The following is an 18803-nucleotide window of genomic DNA, read 5'->3' as shown; positions in this document are numbered from 1 at the left end:
TGGGTGCAGGGTGTGCGTGGTGGGCCCCCCTGGACCCAGGGGCCCGTGTGCACCGCACACACTGCAACCATTATAGATACACCAGTGCTTCCTCTCCATCTTCTGCTGAAGGCGATGGAGTCCTGCTGGCAAGGAGTCAGGAGCGACATGGAGAAACCGGAGGATGGCAGGTAAGTACAAGTAAGCATCATTTCTCCCCCATTCCTCTTCTCTCTCTGCCAACTCACTCTATTCCTCTCTCTCTCACTCCCATCTCCCCCCTATTTCTCCTCTCTCCTTTTTCCCCGCTACATCTCCTCTTTCCCGTATAAGTCTTTTCCTCCTCTCTCTCTGCCATCTCCCCCTTTTCCTTCTCTCTCTTCCTTCTCCCCCTATTCATCCTTTCTTCCTTGTCCCCCTATTCCTTCTCTCTCTGACTGCCCTCTCCCTTATTCCTCCTCTCTCCCTTTGCGTTTTCTCCCCCTATTCCTCTCTCTATCTGCTGTCTCTCCCTATTCATCCTCTTTCTCCTGTCTCTCCCTGTTCCTCACGTCTCCATACTTCTCCTCTCTCTTCCATCTCCTCGTATTCCTCCTTTTTCTTTCCATAAATGTATAAAAATTGATAATATATTAGCCTCTTGCTCATCACAAGTTTGATGAGCAGACAGGCTGCGGTCATTGGCGTGGGCGGCGGCAGTAGCGGCCATTGGCTCGGGGGCTGTAGGAGTCATCGGCGGTACTTGAAGGACATTATGGCTGCAGTGCCTCACCAGCCACTGACCTCACCGCACGCCACAGGTGTACACTAGATAAAGTTCCTTATAGTTGTGCTGTAGATGTCTCTGTAATGTCCTAACTAATATTGGGCAATGTCTTAATGAGACCCACCTTAATCCCAGCTAATACACCCCAGCTGTAACCCCCTATCACTCTGTATACATGTAATAATGGTTTCATTATACACCTTCCTATTAGTTTTACAAGATAAAATAAAGCCCCTTATGACATCACCTGGCGCTGACAGCAGCGGTTGGGCTTATACTGAACAATCTCTGTTCCAATGTTCCGTCATCACTGATCAAATCTGTCCCTGTAGGTTCAGACTTGATTCAGACTGACCCTCAAAAGATGTAGCTGTGCACAGATAGCAAGACCCTAAGCAGTCTCAGGTGTGCCGTTATTTCCAATGTTAGGAATAATTATTATGATCATTGCTGACGAGGCACGCTTTGGGAGTGATTGGGGTTCGCACAGTAAGAGCATCGCTGTTACTTTCTTGGAAGCAGCGATGCTAAAATATAGTAATGCAGCAAAAGGCGTCTGGTACAAATATATGGCTCCTGCATGCACGCGTGATCCTCTGCTGTGTCCGATCACCTGCGAAACCATCGGCCGGCTGAGTAACCCATGAGCTTACGCAAACCGGCTGCCGCAGCTCCGTCGCTGAGGCCAGGAAATCTCCGCTAGAAGACAGAGACCCTGGCCCAGGCACTCCCAAAAAATGACAGGCCCCTGTTTGGGAAACGGTGACAGGCCCCTGTTTGGGAAACGGTGCCCATCGCCGCCACCAAAAGTCTGCAGATTGTTAGTCAACTGAATACTGCAACCATACTGCATCAGATGACGCAGTGCCCATACTGCACATGTGAAGTACAGTTCCGGCTCATGCTCAATGTACTCAACGTCGGTACATTGCAACAAACATCAGACTGCGACCAGAGTTTATACATGCACGTCATAGATTCTGGAAAACAAACACAAGCCTGCACCACACTCCAGCGGTCACAGAACAGGGTACAGAGCACAGCAGGGAACTGATAGAGGTAGTCACACACACAGCGTATCGTACTGTAATAAGGTGGCCACCGTAACCCATAAGGCACACAGGTATACTGGCCATAAAGATCTGACTCTACCACCGGCACATCTGGCAATACAGTACGGGAACATCCAGATTTCTTTGGAAAGATAACGTGGTATAAGACATTGCTAATGTTATACAGAGGACCTGGAAAAGGAAGGATTAACACCTGCATTACCACTGGGATGTAAAAATGGAAAATATAAAAGGTTTCCTTTGGACTCATACCTTCACAGCAGTAATTAATTATATAACATTATTGATGTTGGTTCTACATATAACTGATCTAATTATCTGGTATATGGATCTTCATGAATTGCAGATTTTATGAATTTATTGATACCAATCCTATTCAGTTCTTCTTTTTTTTTTTCCATCACCGATTTACGGATATACTATACAATTTTGTGGAGTACCTAAAGGTGACTTGTTTAATTAATCACACATTTTTTATACACTGTGCTCAAAACAGCTTTTCATATATGAAATTACATATGAAATTTTGCGGGGCGAAGGGAGGTGTGGGGGGTGGTGGGCTGGACTACACACCCTAATTCTAAACATAATGAGAAGTGCTACCATGTACAAGGCATGGTTTTGCCTTGTATGTGATTGTCACTTAAAAAAAAAAAAAAAGTCCAAGTTCGGCCAGGAACTCGCATCTCCAGCCAACTCGGACTTTGTTAGTGTTTATAGTGTGCACCGGCATTTTCTCTTTTTTGTGTGCGTCATATATGAATTTTGAAAGAGGTTTTATCCCAGGATTATTAAAAATAAATTAATAATTCCTTTCGCATCACTGGAATTTCACTATAAGGTCTACAATTAGACAAACACTATAATCTTCTTCTAAAGATCCTTACTAGTAATGGGGGTAATTCTGAGTTGATCGCAGCAGGAATTTTGTTAGCAGTTGGGCAAAACCATGTGCACTGCAGGGGGAGCAGATATAACATGTGCAGAGAGAGTAGATTTGGGTGGGGTGTGTTCAATCTGAAATCTAAATTGCAGTGTAAAAAATAAAGCAGCCAGTATTTACCCTGCACAGAAACAAAATAACCCACCCAAATCTAACTCTCTCTGCACATGTTATATCTGCCACACCTGCAGTGCACATGGTTTTGCCCAACTGCTAACAAAACTCCTGCTGCGATCAACTCAGAATTACCCCCAATATTCCAACATAGTAAACCTTAGCACGCCTGATACAATGCATTCTAAATAACGAAGAGTGACAATCCAAAAGAGTCGCTGGTACACAGGCAGCATCTAAGACAAACCTTCTGCCCCCCCGTCCCTCTTTTCAATCCCCATACTGTACCTACCGTTTCAAACTTCCCCCCTCCTTTCCCTTCCCCACCCAGAGAGGGAGCGCAAAGCACCATACCTTTCAAATATCTCTGGAAAAACAAACAACATATTTTGCTAGAGACAGATGTCAATGAGAGACCTTCAGATAACAGAACGAGAGGATGTCTTGGGGGCACCATTCCAACCTAACACAAGACACATTAAAATATTTTTCTATGCGATGGGCTTTTATGAACCTCCAACATCGTTTCCATCTGTTTATGTGTTTGCTGAATAAATTGAGGAGATGGGATTTATCCTGTTGTTGCCTTCAGCAAGTTTCACAGTAAGAAAAATTCAATGACGATGCCGACTCGCACCTCAATGACAAGTAATTGGCTGTAATACAGAGCGGCCTTACTGTACGGATTCCGCCTCTCATCTATAATCTCCTGGTCTACAGCTTGTTTATTCACATTTTTACAAGATGATTCTGTTTACTGATCCTGCAGATCAAAATAAGTACTTCAGAAAAATGCAATTATCTAGATGGGGACAAGATAAGTGTTCCTTTTAATTAGCGATTGTGGTCTCTGAGATAAATATTCCCCATGGCAATTTCTATTTTCTGCTTTTTCATGCTGAAAATGTGGTTACGCCTATTAGGCAAAGTTGCTTTCTTTCACTGTGTTTTTAATTTGATCAATATGAACATGATAGTATGGCTTTGGTAGACGTAGCACTTAAGTGTTGTCGGAGCAATTCCCAATAACATAGATGACTCTGGGCCTAATTTGGTAAACAGACTTCACTCCCAACAATGGGGTAATTAAATTTGGGTTAGAAATAAGCTAAGCACCTGTTCACCCAATCCATGCACTTGTTTAAAGATACGCCTCCAGCTAAACGCCTCCAGCTGTCTAGGCGCTCCCTACTGGTGCTGGATGGAACTTTGGACCTTCTGACAAAAACTGGACCACGTATAATTATGCATGCCTATGGTATACTTGCACATATGTGGCGATCTATCAACCTCGTGTCTAAACTTTTCCTTTTAACTCAAGTCTGCTCGCTAAACTGTATCAATGTATTGTCTTTAATAGGTTTCACTAAAGAACATGGATATGTTTTTTCCACCCACATCACCTCCTAGCGGGTGTTTGGCATGAACCGCCCGTATCCATTTAGCTCCTCCCATCAGAAGATAAGAGTACCAGCTGCAAACGCACCCAACCTTGAAGCACAGATCTGTGTTCTTCAAGTGTAAAAAAATAATGATAAATAAATAAAATATTTTTTTTAAAAACAATTGCGCAAGAATGACTTAATCACTGCAGGCACAGAATTAATCGTGTATATTCACATCTCTGTGGCCGGACTGCCCCAATCCGTAGGTCGGGGGTATTTTTTTTTTCTCTTTATATACACCCATCATCATTATCAGTATGCATGTTGTGCAAAACAAACGCATACATCTGCATAATCTGCAATACCGCCCACATACCCTCATTGATCTTTATGAGAAAGCTCCATTACAGCCTAATTAAACCTCGTTCCGTTGCAGGTGTAGATGCGCTCCTTTGAATCGCCCATAGTTGCAAGTGCTTGATTGCAGCACATGCGCAGTGTGTAAAACCGGCAAGACACACAACACAAATGGACTGCATTTAAACTTTGTATCAGCCCCTTAATGTCACAAAAAGTCCTTTGCACAGCAGGGATGCAGTTTTACACTTTAGAAGTAGCTTTTAGTGAAACGCTACATTTGGAGACTGCTGTTAAATGGATTTTCCACCTTCAAAGTATCATTACTGTACTACCACCGAAATTGCTTTACCTTCCCGGCTCCCTGTTGTGCATTTTAGCCATGTAATAAGTCATCCATCAGATTAGCTTTTTCCCCATTGTGCTAGAGTAACACACAACTGTCTGTGATTATTTCTGGCATAAACACTAGACTGAAAAGCACAGAACAAAGTTTCAAAGATAAAGCAATGGGGGTAATTCCAAGTTGATCGCAGCAGGAAATTTTTTTAGCAGTTGGGCAAAACCATGTGCACTGCAGGTGTGGCAGATATAACATTTGCAGAGAGAGTTAGATTTGGGTGGGTTATTTTATTTCTGTGCAGGGTAAATACTGGCTGCTTTATTTTTACACTGCAAATTAGATTGCAGATTGAACACACCACACCCAAATCTAACTCTCTCTGCACATGTTACATCTGCCCCCACTGCAGTGCACATGGTTTTGCACAATTGCTAACAGAATTCCTACTGCGATCAACTTGGAATTACCCCCAATGTGCATTACAAAAGTTGCAAGAAGGCACATGTGAGCATAAAACCCCCAAAATAAACCAAAAAATAGGATGAAGATGGAAAATCCATTCCATGTCCTCAATTCTTTATTTTGCTTGTCCTATTTTCATGGCTTGCCATGCCTCGTGCAATCAACTTACACTACACCTGACCCAACCCACCACTCAGTAGCAGTGTGCCAGGTTGGGTGTGGATCATTAGATCGACAGTGTCTAGGTAGACAATATTTAGGTCGACAGTCACTAGATCGACAGGGTAAGAAGGTCGACATGTTCTAGTTCGACAGGTCAAAATGTCGACATGAGTTTTTTATGTTTTTTTGGTGTCGTTTTCTTCGTAGAGTGATCGGGAACCCCAATTAGTGCACCGTGTTCGCTTGCCATGCTTCGGGCAAGGTGCATCGCTCCGCTACCGCTGCGCTTGGCACAGATTACCGTTTCAATCGTAGTCCACGTGGATCGTTAAGTATGAAAAAGTAAAAAAAAAAAAAATGAAAAACTCATGTCGACCTAGAACATGTCGACCTTATGACCCTGTCGACCTAGTGACTGTCGACCTAAACATTGTCGATCTTCAGACCGGATCCCGCCAGGTTGCCCCAGCACAGGCAAATGGCAGCACCTACAAAGCAGACTTCTGGAAGAGAACTTGGAAATATAAATCTGCTCTAGAATTAGTTATGATCAGAGTGTTACAAGAGACACTGAGAATGTATAATGAGAAGATGCAGCCCCGGAAATATCATTTTACTGCCAGCGCAGGAGATAAATCCGCACAAATAGATTATCTGACATTTGGTCTTGCATCTGTGGGAGTATTACACTGTGATACAGTCAATTCTCTATCACATGGCATCAGCCATGACTGTACAGTGCTGCACGATTTGGGTGAGGTGGGGGAGAGACACATTCTGGGCCTGAATACGCCCCAGTTATATCATACCACCTGAAGTTTGTGCTGTTTTCTAGCCAGCACTTATATCCCATCTGCTTAATATGTTTTAAGTTATCTTAACAGCCGTTCTCAGTAAAGCTCGCCATACACTGCAGGATCGACAGGAGGCGACCCCAAATTTGTATGGGCGTTATAATAAGCTCAGTGGGGGGATATTTAATTCTCTGCGATGGATGACGGGGAAGCACCACCTGGAACACCTTCGATAGCAGTAGCATCACTAAGTCTTGTAGATGAAGGCAGGACAATTAGGAATCTGAGGCGACTGTACGTATATGGGACACGCCAAGTACTGAATATTCTGTACATTTATGCAATATATGCATTATTATTATTTTATTCAATTATTCATGATTTTTGGGGAATGTAATTTTAAGAAAACATGTGCCGTGAAACATAAACAGGACTTCAGACGTCTCCGACAGCCGGGACCTGTAGCTACGTAACAGCTTGAGAGCCACAGGTTATTGAACAGTCATTTAGATAATCCGACCGTTTAGAAAGAACATTGCTTTATAAAAAGTGCATCCTGCTGTTTATGATACGTGGGATAAGTGCTGCAACTATTTTTAAAACATGATCCTCGGTGTGAGCTGGAATCATATTCATGTGTTGGATTTCCTGTCGCAGGCTGAAACGCGGCTGCGTGGTGACCTTCGGGAATACCGTCACAGCTCATCTGCAAATCAGTTACAGGGCACAGGTGGGTCTGATCACTGAAGGCAGATAGAGATGATAGGTGTCTCAGACACCATAAGTATCATTTAGTTTCTGGAGTGAATATTCTGGACAGAGGGATATATAAACAAAGTATGCGGTAATTACTGGGTAATGCCAAGTGGACCAAACTCACTCATGGATACATATTGCCTAGGCACAGCGAATGCAGCCTTTTTATCAGCCGTCTCGATGCTCAAAAGGAAACAAGTCTCGTGGATTTAAAATCGGCCTCATGGATATTAGTTGCATAGTGCCGGAGTGTCTGATAGGCTGCATATTGGTATCAGGCTGCTCTCCCACAAAATGGCTGCCTCAGCTGTGTTTTGGGAATATGTGCGCTTTAAACCTTTCGCTGCAGAGGGTTTCTAAACCTTGTGCTGAGGCCATTTGTTTTTTTACATTTGGCCTCATTACATTCCAACATCAATACCACGGATTTTTTTTTTTGATTTTTTTTTGCAGTACTCCAACAAATTGTACCTTTGTAACATTGGTGTTTTTGCTCATTCTGAAACGTCAAATAAAAAATTAGACCAAAATGGGCCCCAAAATTTTTTTTTAATTGAAATGTTGAGACGGGGAACGGAAAGCAACATATGTGTAGGCTTTTCACAAAAAATAATAATCTGCAGTTTTAAATTATACTACACACACACACACACACACACACACACACACACACACACACACACACATATATGTATATATATAACAGTCTCGACTTAAACAGTTACTATGTGTAAGAATAATATAAAATCACAGCCAACCATTTTCTTTAAAACTTGGGCAACACAGTTAGTGCAATGGTTAGAATTACGGCCTCACAGTACTGAGGTCATGGGTTCGATCCCACCATGGTCTTAACTGTGTGGCGTTTGTATATTCTCTCCGTGCTTGTGTGGGTTTCCTCCCACAATAGATTAATTGGCGCCAAACAAAATTAACCTTAGTGTGAATGTGTGTGTGTGAATGGCCAAATATCCTCTCTGTAAAGCACTGCAGAATATGTATCCACTATATAAATAACTGGTAATAATCAGGGGTCCTCTCCTTTTATTTGACATAAGATAGGGGGAGATCTGGGCTTTATTTTTCTTATAGCAACGCAACTGTGGCCCCCCTTCCCCTCTCCTTCTGTACTGAATACTGAGCAAACATAATGCAGATAATCTACTATTGCCTTATTTCCCTTCACCAAATTCTCACTCTTTGTCATAAATCTTATTATTCCTCCATTTGATGTTCTCCTTTCACTTCTATACTGTGACAAGATCACTGGAATAGTGGTGGAAGGCAGGTATATTTGCCCCAGGTTTATTACCTATTTGTTTTAAAACCCCAGGAATATTGTGGTGGTCTGGCTGAAAGTTTTTGGTAGAGAGGGCTGGTTTTCCATCCATTTAGGCCCAGTTTGGGCCTTTGGGCTATTAGCCTCATAGAAGGCTATTTAGTTATTTCAGATGTAGATAATACCCCTTTTACACAAGCAGCATATAACACGGGTTATTGCACATGAACACGCATAACCAGTGTTTCTGGTCGGTGTAAAAGGGCAGAGTTGGAATAACCCCGGTATTCCAACTCAGGTAGTTTGCAGGGTTGAACACGGGTTCAACCTGGCAAGCTATGCTGTGTAAACGGATGCCAGTTCGATGCGACCCGGCTCCCGTTCGCAGTGCATGGAAGGGCGGCGCTTGAAGATCATGTGATCTCCAAGCGCCGTCCCCGCCGCATCACTGACAAAGTCACCCAACACGGCAATTTGCCAGATTGGTTGACTGCAGTCGGAAAGTGGGCTGACGCGGGTCACAGCCGGGTAGCACTCGTGTCAGGCTCCCGGCTGCGACCCGCGTATTTAGTGCAAAAAGGGTATAAGTGTTAAAAGGCTGTCAGCCTGATCATGTCTCTCACACTGCCTGGGGAAAGAGGAGAGACCGTGGAGTCTCTGTGGGAGAGAAACCTGCTTTTGAAAACCAGTGAGCTGTGTCTGGTAAACTCCTCCTTGTAATTTTTGTTTCGGGAGTTAGGATCATCCTGTTTTTAGTTAGTGCCAGCCGGCAAGGTATTTTATTTTAGATGTTTGCTTCTGTTTTTCTGCACAATAAAAATGGCTGAGGCCAGTTGCACCAAACCAACCAACTTGTGTGATCGCTCAGCTGCTGCATACTGCCATCTACCCCAGGAGATGGTACCTGTTCCCCTGACCCTGTTACAATACCTAATAAATAAATAAAAATAGTGTTGCCCCCTTTATTTACTACCTGTGCCATTTTCTCCTCAGCTTCTGCCTTTGCATGCCTGATCACCTTCTTAGCCACCTCTTTGGTCATTATTATTTTGAGACTGCTTATATTTCCTAAAGGCCATCTCTTTTGCCTTCATACTAGTGGATACCTTTTTGTGAACCACGCTGGCTTCCTTTTCCTGGTGCTTTTTTCTAACCCTTTTGATACAAAGGTCTGGGCAGCGTTTAAACTGAATTTTGAGTTTGAAAAGTGCAAATCGTTCCTTTTAAAAAATAAATAAAAATGCTCCTACAATAGATCTGATTCAGGACCTATATTCTTTAAACCAAGCTATGGAAATGCTCTATCAAACAATCCATAAGCTTTGAAGCTGGACTGCGATGTTCAATAGACGATGATGTAGTGTCTCGCGGCAAGCATTCATCAGGAATGTGACATTACTTACAGTAATGCAGAGCGGCCTGCTGAAAGCTATGGTAATTATAGGCTGCCGGGAAAACTTGCCCCACAGAGAAGAGTTATTTTAACTTGAAATTTTAGCTAAGACTCTTAATACTTAGAAGTTTTTTGTTACAGAGATAAAGAAATGATTTAAACCGTAAAAGGACAACTTGCCCTGTGTAGCAATAAACATACTTGCGTAAACGCCATGTAAATGGCGTAGGAAATACACTAGAACGTTAAAAGGCACTGTAAAAACAGCCATCTTGAGTGCAGCCTTAAATTCACAAGGGATTAGTAGCCTCGCTGGCTGCATTCTCACGGATACTGGGACAGCCCACAAAATGGCTGCCAGCACTGTGCAGGGGAACAGTGCACTTTAACATGCAATTAAAGCCAGAAAATATCCTGTCAATATTGTGGTATCCCGCAACCATGAGGTACCAATTCATTGGCTTGGAAAGAGAGATACTCAAAACTGGGTGATAATGCTCCAGTTATTACACTCTATTTGTTACTCACATGAACTAGCTTCTATGAGTTATGTATATAAAGGACACTAGTTCTTATTACCAACCATGAGACACTATAGGCACCAACCAGCCTCAAAGAGTACTTTCAGTGACTTAATAAGGAACCTGTTCACCTAAATAATTATTTCCTCTCGCTATAGATGTGCTGGACAATACTGATAATTAACAGATTCCTGGTTTAGGGATAGTGGTTGCTCCATGTTATCTTGATTATTCATCTGTAACGGGTTTTGCTATTGCACCAGATTGCGGAATAAATATTGTTGTTCTATTTTATCTGAACTTTGTTGCATATCTCTGTGTCTGAGAATTCCTTGCCTCTCTGCTGGGGTGTGGTATAGTGAAGAGCTGTTGCTGAAAGGAGACTTCCCCCTCATCTGTACATGCACCACACCATTATCACCTTTACCACTTCGGGGTATAACAATATCCATCACATAGATCAGTAATAGTAGGTAACTGTCAGTATAGTTCAAGAACAACACCAAGTTATAAAGTTTTGCCAGTACAGTTCAATGTTTACACACATTCAACTGTGCAATATAATTTTTTTTTTTTATAATAAAGTTGGGAATTTTAATATTTAAGATACTTCGAAATGAAACATATAAATAAAAAGACAGAAAAAGTATACACACATTATATATAAATATACTCAACATGTAACATTGGAGGTTTTAGGGCATAAGGCAGAGGTTCCCAAACGCGGTCCTCAAGGCACCCCAACGGTCCTGGTTTTAAATGTATCCATGCTTGGCCACAGGTGACTTAATTAGCACCTTAGTCAATTTGATTTAAACAACTGTGCTAAGCCATGGATATACCTAAAACCTGGACTGTTGGGGTGCTTTGAGGACCGCGTTTGAAAACCTCTGGCATAAGGGCTTAGGACGTTTGTACATAGTGTGGTGCCCTAGATCCATCCCCCTGGGGGCAGCCAAGTGTCCCAGGAAATAATTATTGCATGCTGGTAAATGTATACAGACTTATATAACTTACCTGTCTGCCAAACATACACATAAATCAAGCACACAGTTTAACAAGAAAGAGTCTAAAAGACCTTCAAGAACATTAGGACTCTGTCCACAGTAGTTAAAAACACAAAACAAAAACAAGGTCGAAAGACTGAAATTAAGTAAAAGCCTCTAACCTGGTACTAGAGCGGACATCTTCCTTTGCAGCAGTTTCTGAGCTGGCTCCATCTGTCCTTTGTGATGGATCCTTCACAGATTGACTTTTTTTCCATCTCAAAACTCTTCCCACCTGCGGACTTGAGACACCTGCGACCTCCTCAGGCTCACTGTCCGTCCCAGGCTGCGAAACGGAGTTGTGTGTCAGGCACTTAGAGGAATTAGAGCATTTTTGTTCGGGTCTGCCCGTGTCCCTCTCCAATAACAAAACAGGTGGACTTTCCATTTTTAATAGCTCTTTAGCAGACACTCCAGTCTCTGGTCTGTCTAAATGGCCCATTTCTTTGGACTTTATTAAGCTGTAGGAAGCATTAATAACTTTACCCGGAGAGTTAATATGTCTCAAACTTTCTAAGCTGTCCTCTCTCGTGTCCTCGCAACTCCCACAACACACACATGAATTAATTAAACTGTTAGTGGTTGCTATGCTGAGCTTGTGGGCCTCGTCTTCATCATTACTGGTTAATGGGTCTGAAGAAAGGGGGGCATGGCCGCTGGCTAAATCCGGTGAGGTTTCTGGAGACAATGAAGTCGGGAGAGACTTGGGGTTGAAGATCACAGTTGCCGAGATCTTCATTCCGCCGGTTCTGTGAGCAATGATTTCCGCCGTCTCCGCATCCTCACCATTTGCATCCCAACCATTGAGGTATAACTGTGAATCAGTCACTTCTAGACAACTGCAAGAGTTCTGCAGGGAACCGCTTGCCAGCAGTATTTTACTCCCATCGATGTTGTTGTTATTGCTTAAATCACTATCCGTGTCTTTCAAAAGATCGTTGTCATCCAAATCCCCATTTTGGACAAGCGTATCTTGGCATTGAGATGAGAGTTTGGGGTTGGGTTTGTAACAGGAGCTGTTTACCCATGCAATTGTGTTTTCAGAGGTCCTTTGTCTAGAAAGACCGTCCAAGGCTCCTTCAAGGTCTTCCATGAAAAACACCCTATCCTCCTCTTCATTGAGGTTGCCCAGAGGTCGCTTGCTTGGAGAGGCCTCGGTGCTAGAAGTAGCCCTGTGAGCAGGTGACTGACAGACACTTGGTGGAGAAAGTAAAGACGACATTTCATCGCCTACTCGGTGGACCATCATGTTCAGCTGCTCCAGCTCCTGCTCGTCATACTGCATAGAGCAGGCCAGTTCCACCTCTGTGTTTTCAGCTTTTGATGAAAGTGGATCTTCTGTGGGTAAGGCAGTGACTAAGACAGGAGAGATTGCAGAGGGCACTTCTGGGTCTGTCCGGACCGGAAACTCTGTATCTTGCGATATACAAAGGTTCCGTTCTAAGGTGTGCAGCTCTTCTTCCGTTAAGGTCTGTAGAAGATCTCTGCAAAGAGGACAACACAGATAGGAAGGAATTATTCAGAGTCTTTTTAGATTAAAGTGCAATTTTAAATACATGATAACCAACCACAGATTACACACATTAGGTGTTCTATAAAGACACACAAAAAAAATACTGTAGATACACAAAGTTTAAGTGTGCTGGACTATTACTTACTTCGAGACTTCCACAGTCAAATACATCTTCATGTGCACAGTTGACTCATAGGGCGGTATTCAAATGATATATCACGCCCAATCTCCTTTCTAAAGTGATCCCCGTTATCACGCATATCGCGCCCATAGTAATCAGGTTTAGCTGCGTAAAGGATTGGGTGCCCTCGCTACCGTGGGCGTAGCGAGCTGAAATTATTATACCATGCCAGTCAGGAGAAACAGAACGGATGTGAAAGGAATTGAATACCGCCCATAGAACACGCACCTACTTCATTGCAATTCTGTCTTTACTGTGATATAACCCTTAAACAAGCACACACTGGCCCAAATGTATTAAGCCTTAACAAGTGATAAAGTGGAGACGGTAAAGGAATGATAAAAGACCAACCAATCAGCTTCCTAACTACCATGTCACAGGATGTATTTGAAAAATTACAGTTAGGAAGCTGATCGGCTGGTCATTTATCACTCTTTATCCGTCTCTGCTTTATCACTTGTTAAGGCTTAATACATTTGGGTCTATATTTTTAGATCGACAGCATGAAAGTTTGATATGAGCAGCAGGCACTAATAGGATGCAGTACCAACTTACAGCTAGTGAAGGCGCTGCTATATATAGAAACCATGTACAACAAAAGATCTGTTATTCTTATAAGTTGTACTAATAATAATATTCACATGTGTAAAAACGTTTGGAGTTTATTCGATAACATATTGCTATGTACACCATACTTCCGCTGTCAGTAATCAAAGATCACTGCACCTTTTAGAGTGTCTGCAAAGACTGATAGACATTAATATACTTGCTTACATCCAATTTACTATACAAGTCTGTTGCCCTGTTTTTCTATAGCCACAAAAAAGGCATGGAAAGCATCAATAAACAGCACACCTAGAGGCTGGAGGAGGCATTGCGCGGCCAGTCCGCTAACACAATTAGGAACTCTATGTAATAAACATAACATAATGAGCAGGAAAAAAATAAGAATTTACTTACCGATAATTCTATTTCTCGTAGTCCGTAGTGGATGCTGGGACTCTGTCAGGACCATGGGGAATAGCGGCTCCGCAGGAGACAGGGCACAAAAGTAAAAGCTTTAGGATCAAGTGGTGTGCACTGGCTCCTCCCCCTATGACCCTCCTCCAAGCCTCAGTTAGGATACTGTGCCCGGACGAGCGTACACAATAAGGAAGGATTTTGAATCCCGGGTAAGACTCATACCAGCCACACCAATCACACTGTACAACCTGTGATCTGAACCCAGTTAACAGCATGATAACAGCGGAGCCTCTGAAAAGATGGCTCACAACAATAATAACCCGATTTTTGTAACAATAACTATGTACAAGTATTGCAGACAATCCGCACTTGGGATGGGCGCCCAGCATCCACTACGGACTACGAGAAATAGAATTATCGGTAAGTAAATTCTTATTTTCTCTGACGTCCTAGTGGATGCTGGGACTCCGTCAGGACCATGGGGATTATACCAAAGCTCCCAAACGGGCGGGAGAGTGCGGATGACTCTGCAGCACCGAATGAGAGAACTCCAGGTCCTCCTCAGCCAGGGTATCAAATTTGTAGAATTTTGCAAACGTGTTTGCTCCTGACCAAGTAGCAGCTCGGCAAAGTTGTAAAGCCGAGACCCCTCGGGCAGCCGCCCAAGATGAGCCCACCTTCCTTGTGAAATGGGCATTTACATATTTTGGCTGTGGCAGGCCTGCCACAGAATGTGCAATCTGAATTGTACTACACATCCAACTAGCAATCGTCTGCTTAGAAGCAAGAGCACCCAGTTTGTTGGGTGCATACATGATAACAGCAAGTCAGTTTTCCTGACTCCAGCCGTCCTGGAAACCTATATTTTCAGGGCCCTGACAACATCTAGCAACTTGGAGTCCTCCAAGTCCCTAATAGCCGCAGGTACCACAATAAACTGGTTCAGGTGAAACGCTGACACCACCTTAGGGAGAAACTGGGGACGAGTCCGCAGCTCTGCCCTGTCCGAATGGACAATCAGATATGGGCTTTTGTGAGACAAAGCCACCAATTCTGACACTCGCCTGGCCGAGGCCAGGGCCAACCGCATGGTCACTTTTCATGTGAGATATTTCAAATCCACAGATTTGAGCGGTTTAAAATGTGATTTGAGGAATCCCAGAACTACGTTGAGATCCCACAGTGCCACTGGAGGCACAAAAGGGGGTTGTATATGCAGTACTCCCTTGACAAACTTCTGGACTTCAGGAAGTGAAGCCAATTCTTTCTGGAAGAAAATTGACAGGGCCGAAATTTGAACCTTAATGGACCCCAATTTGAGGCCCATAGACACTCCTGTTTGCAGGAAATGCAGGAATCGACCGAGTTGAAATTTCTTCGTGGGGCCTTCCTGGCCTCACACCACGCAACATATTTTCGCCACATGTGGTGATAATGTTGTGCGGTCACCTCCTTCCTGGCTTTGACCAGGGTAGGAATGACCTCTTCCGGAATGCCTTTTTCCCTTAGGATCCGGCGTTCCACCGCCATGCCGTCAAACGCAGCCGCGGTAAGTCTTGGAACAGACATGGTACTTGCTGAAGCAAGTCCCTTCTTAGCGGCAGAGGCCATGAGTCCTCTGTGAGCATTTCTTGAAGTTCCAGGTACCAAGTTCTTCTTGGGCAATCCGGAGCCACGAGTATAGTTCTTACTCCTCTACGTCTTATAATTCTCAGTACCTTGGGTATGAGAAGCAGAGGAGGGAACACATACACCGACTGGTACACCCACTGTGTTACCAGAACGTCCACAGCTATTGCCTGAGGGTCTCTTGACCTGGCGCAATACCTGTCCAGTTTTTTGTTCAGGCGGGACGCCATCATGTCCACCTTTGGTCTTTCCCAACGGTTCACAATCATGTGGAAGACTTCCAGATGAAGTCCCCACTCTCCCGGGTGGAGGTCGTGCCTGCTGAGGAAGTCTGCTTCCCAGTTGTCCACTCCCGGAATGAACACTGCTGACAGTGCTATCCCATGATTTTCCGCCCAGCGAAGAATCTTTGCAGTTTCTGCCATTTCCCTCCTGCTTCTTGTGCCGCCCTGTTTGTTTACGTGGGCGACTGCCGTGATGTTGTCCCACTGGATCAATACCGGCTGACCTTGAAGCAGAGGTCTTGCTAAGCTTAGAGCATTGTTTTAAGTGGAGAGAAGTCTCCAGACTTGATCACACTCCCTGGAAATTTTTTCCCTGTGTGACTGCTCCCCAGCCTCTCCGGCTGGCATCCGTGGTCACCAGGACCCAGTCCTGAATGCCGAATCTGCGGCCCTTTAGTAGATGAGCACTCTGCAGCCACCGCAGAAGAAACACCCTTGTCCTTGGAGACAGGGTTATCCGCTGATGCATCTGAAGATGCGATTCGGACCATTTTTCCAGCAGATCCCACTGAAAAGTTCTTGCGTGAAATCTGCCGAATGGAATCGCTTCGTAAGAAGCCACCATTTTTCCCAGGACCCTTGTGCAATGATGCACTGACACTATTCCTGGTTTTAGGAGGTTCCTGACTAGCTCGGATAACTCCCTTGCTTTCTTCTCCGGGAAAAACACCCTATTCTGGACTGTGTCCAGAATCATCCCTAGGAACAGCAAATTGTCGTCGGAAACAGCTGCGGTTTTGGAATATTTAGAATTCACCCATGCTGTCGTAGAACTACTTGAGATAGTGCTACTCCGACCTCCAACTGTTCTCTGGACCTTGCCCTTATCAGGATATCGTCCATTTTCTTTGAAGAAGAATCATCATTTCGGCCATTACCTTGGTAAAGACCCGGGGTGCCGTGGACAATCCAACCGGCATCGTCTGAAACTGATAGTGACAGTTCTGTACCACGAACCTGAGGTACCCTTGGTGAGAAGGGCAAATTGGGACATGGAGGAAGCATCCCTGATGTCCCGGGACACCATATAGTCCCCTTCTTCCTGGTTCGCTATCACTGCTCTGAGTGACTCCATCTTGATTTGAACCTTTGTATGTAAGTGTTCAAATATTTCAGATTTAGAATAGGTCTCACCGAGCCGTCTGGCTTCAGTACCACAATATAGTGTGGAATAATACCCCTTTCCTTGTTGTAGGAGGAGTACTTTGATTATCACCTGCTGGGAATACAGCTTGTGAATTGTTTCCAATACTGCCTCCCTGTCGGAGGGAGACGTTGGTAAAGCAGACTTCAGGAACCTGCGAGGGGGAGACGTCTCGAATTTCCAATCTGTACCCCTGGGATACTACTTGTAGGATCCAGGGGTCCTGTACGGCCCCAGCGTCATGCTGAGGACTTGGCAGAAGCGGTGGAGGGCTTCTGTTCTTGGGAATGGGCTGCCTGCTGCAGTCTTCTTCCCTTTCCTCTATCCCTGGGCAGATATGACTGGCCTTTTGCCCGCTTGCCCTTATGGGGACGAAAGGACTGAGGCTGAAAAGACGGTGTCTTTTTCTGCTTAGATGTGACTTAGGGTAAAAAAAAAGGTGGATTTTCCAGCTGTTGCCGTGGCCACCAGGTCCGATGGACCGACCCCAAATAACTCCTCCCCTTTATACGGCAATACTTCCATGTGCCGTTTGGAATCTGCATCACCTGACCACTGTCGTGTCCATAAACATCTTCTGGCAGATATGGACATCGCACTTACTCTTGATGCCAGAGTGCAAATATCTCTCTGTGCTCTATAGTCAATAAAATACTGTCCCTGTCAAGGGTATCAATATTTTCAGTCAGGGAATCCGACCAAGCCACCCCAGCGCTGCACATCCAGGCTGAGGCGATAGCTGGTCGCAGTATAACACCAGTATGTGTGTATATACTTTTTAGGATATTTTCCAGCCTCCTATCAGCTGGCTCCTTGAGGGCGGCCGTATCTGGAGACGGTAACGCCACTTGTTTTGATAAGCGTGTGAGCGCCTTATCCACCCTAAGGGGTGTTTCCCAACGCGCCCTAACTTCTGGCGGGAAAGGGTATACCGCCAATTATTTTCTATCGGGGGAAACCCACGCATCATCACACACTTTATTTAATTTATCTGATTCAGGAAAAACTACATGTAGTTTTTTCACACCCACATAATACCCTTTTTTGTGGTACTTGTAGTATCAGAAATATGTAACACCTCCTTCATTGCCCTTAACATGTAACGTGTGGCCCTAAAGGAAAATACGTTTGTTTCTTCACCGTCGACACTGGAGTCAGTGTCCGTGTCTGTGTCTATGTCGACCGACTGAGGTAAATGGGCGTTTTAAAGCCCCTGACGGTGTTTGAGACGCCTGGACAGGTATTAATTTGTTTGCCGGCCGTCTCATGTCGTCAACCGACCTTGAAGCGTGTTGACATTATCACGTAATTCCTTAAATAAGCCATCCATTCCGGTGTCGACTCCCTAGAGAGTGACATCACCATTACAGGCAATTGCTCCGCCTCCTCACCAACATCGTCCTCATACATGTCGACACACACGTACCGACACACAGCACACACACAGGGAATGCTCTGATAGAGGACAGGACCCCACTAGCCCTTTGGGGAGACAGAGGGAGAGTTTGCCAGCACACACCAAAACGCTATAATTATACAGGGACAACCTTTATATAAGTGTTTTCCCTTATAGCATCTTAATATATAATCATATCGCCAAATAAGTGCCCCCCCTCTCTGTTTTAACCCTGTTTCTGTAGTGCAGTGCAGGGGAGAGCCTGGGAGCCTTCCCACCAGCAGTTCTGTGAGGGAAAATGGCGCTGTGTGCTGAGGAGA

The 18803-nt window shown here is 44.3% G+C and overlaps 1 protein-coding gene across 2 annotated transcripts in view; it reads right to left on the bottom strand.

Moving 5' to 3' along the window:
* The window catches only part of ZFYVE28 (zinc finger FYVE-type containing 28), a 270674-nt gene that overhangs the window by 46966 nt on the left and 204905 nt on the right, over positions 1-18803 (bottom strand). For both annotated transcript variants that reach the window (XM_063924675.1, XM_063924685.1), the window contains exon 8: positions 11496-12857. In XM_063924675.1, the coding sequence (XP_063780745.1) occupies positions 11496-12857 (1362 nt within the window). The remainder of the gene's footprint in view (positions 1-11495; positions 12858-18803) is intronic.

This window comes from Pseudophryne corroboree, chromosome 1 (assembly GCF_028390025.1).
Source record: "Pseudophryne corroboree isolate aPseCor3 chromosome 1, aPseCor3.hap2, whole genome shotgun sequence".
Classification (NCBI taxonomy): Eukaryota; Metazoa; Chordata; class Amphibia; order Anura; family Myobatrachidae; genus Pseudophryne; species Pseudophryne corroboree.
The sequence above is the reverse complement of the archived record's forward strand: the minus strand, read 5'-3'. Positions and strand labels throughout refer to the sequence as shown.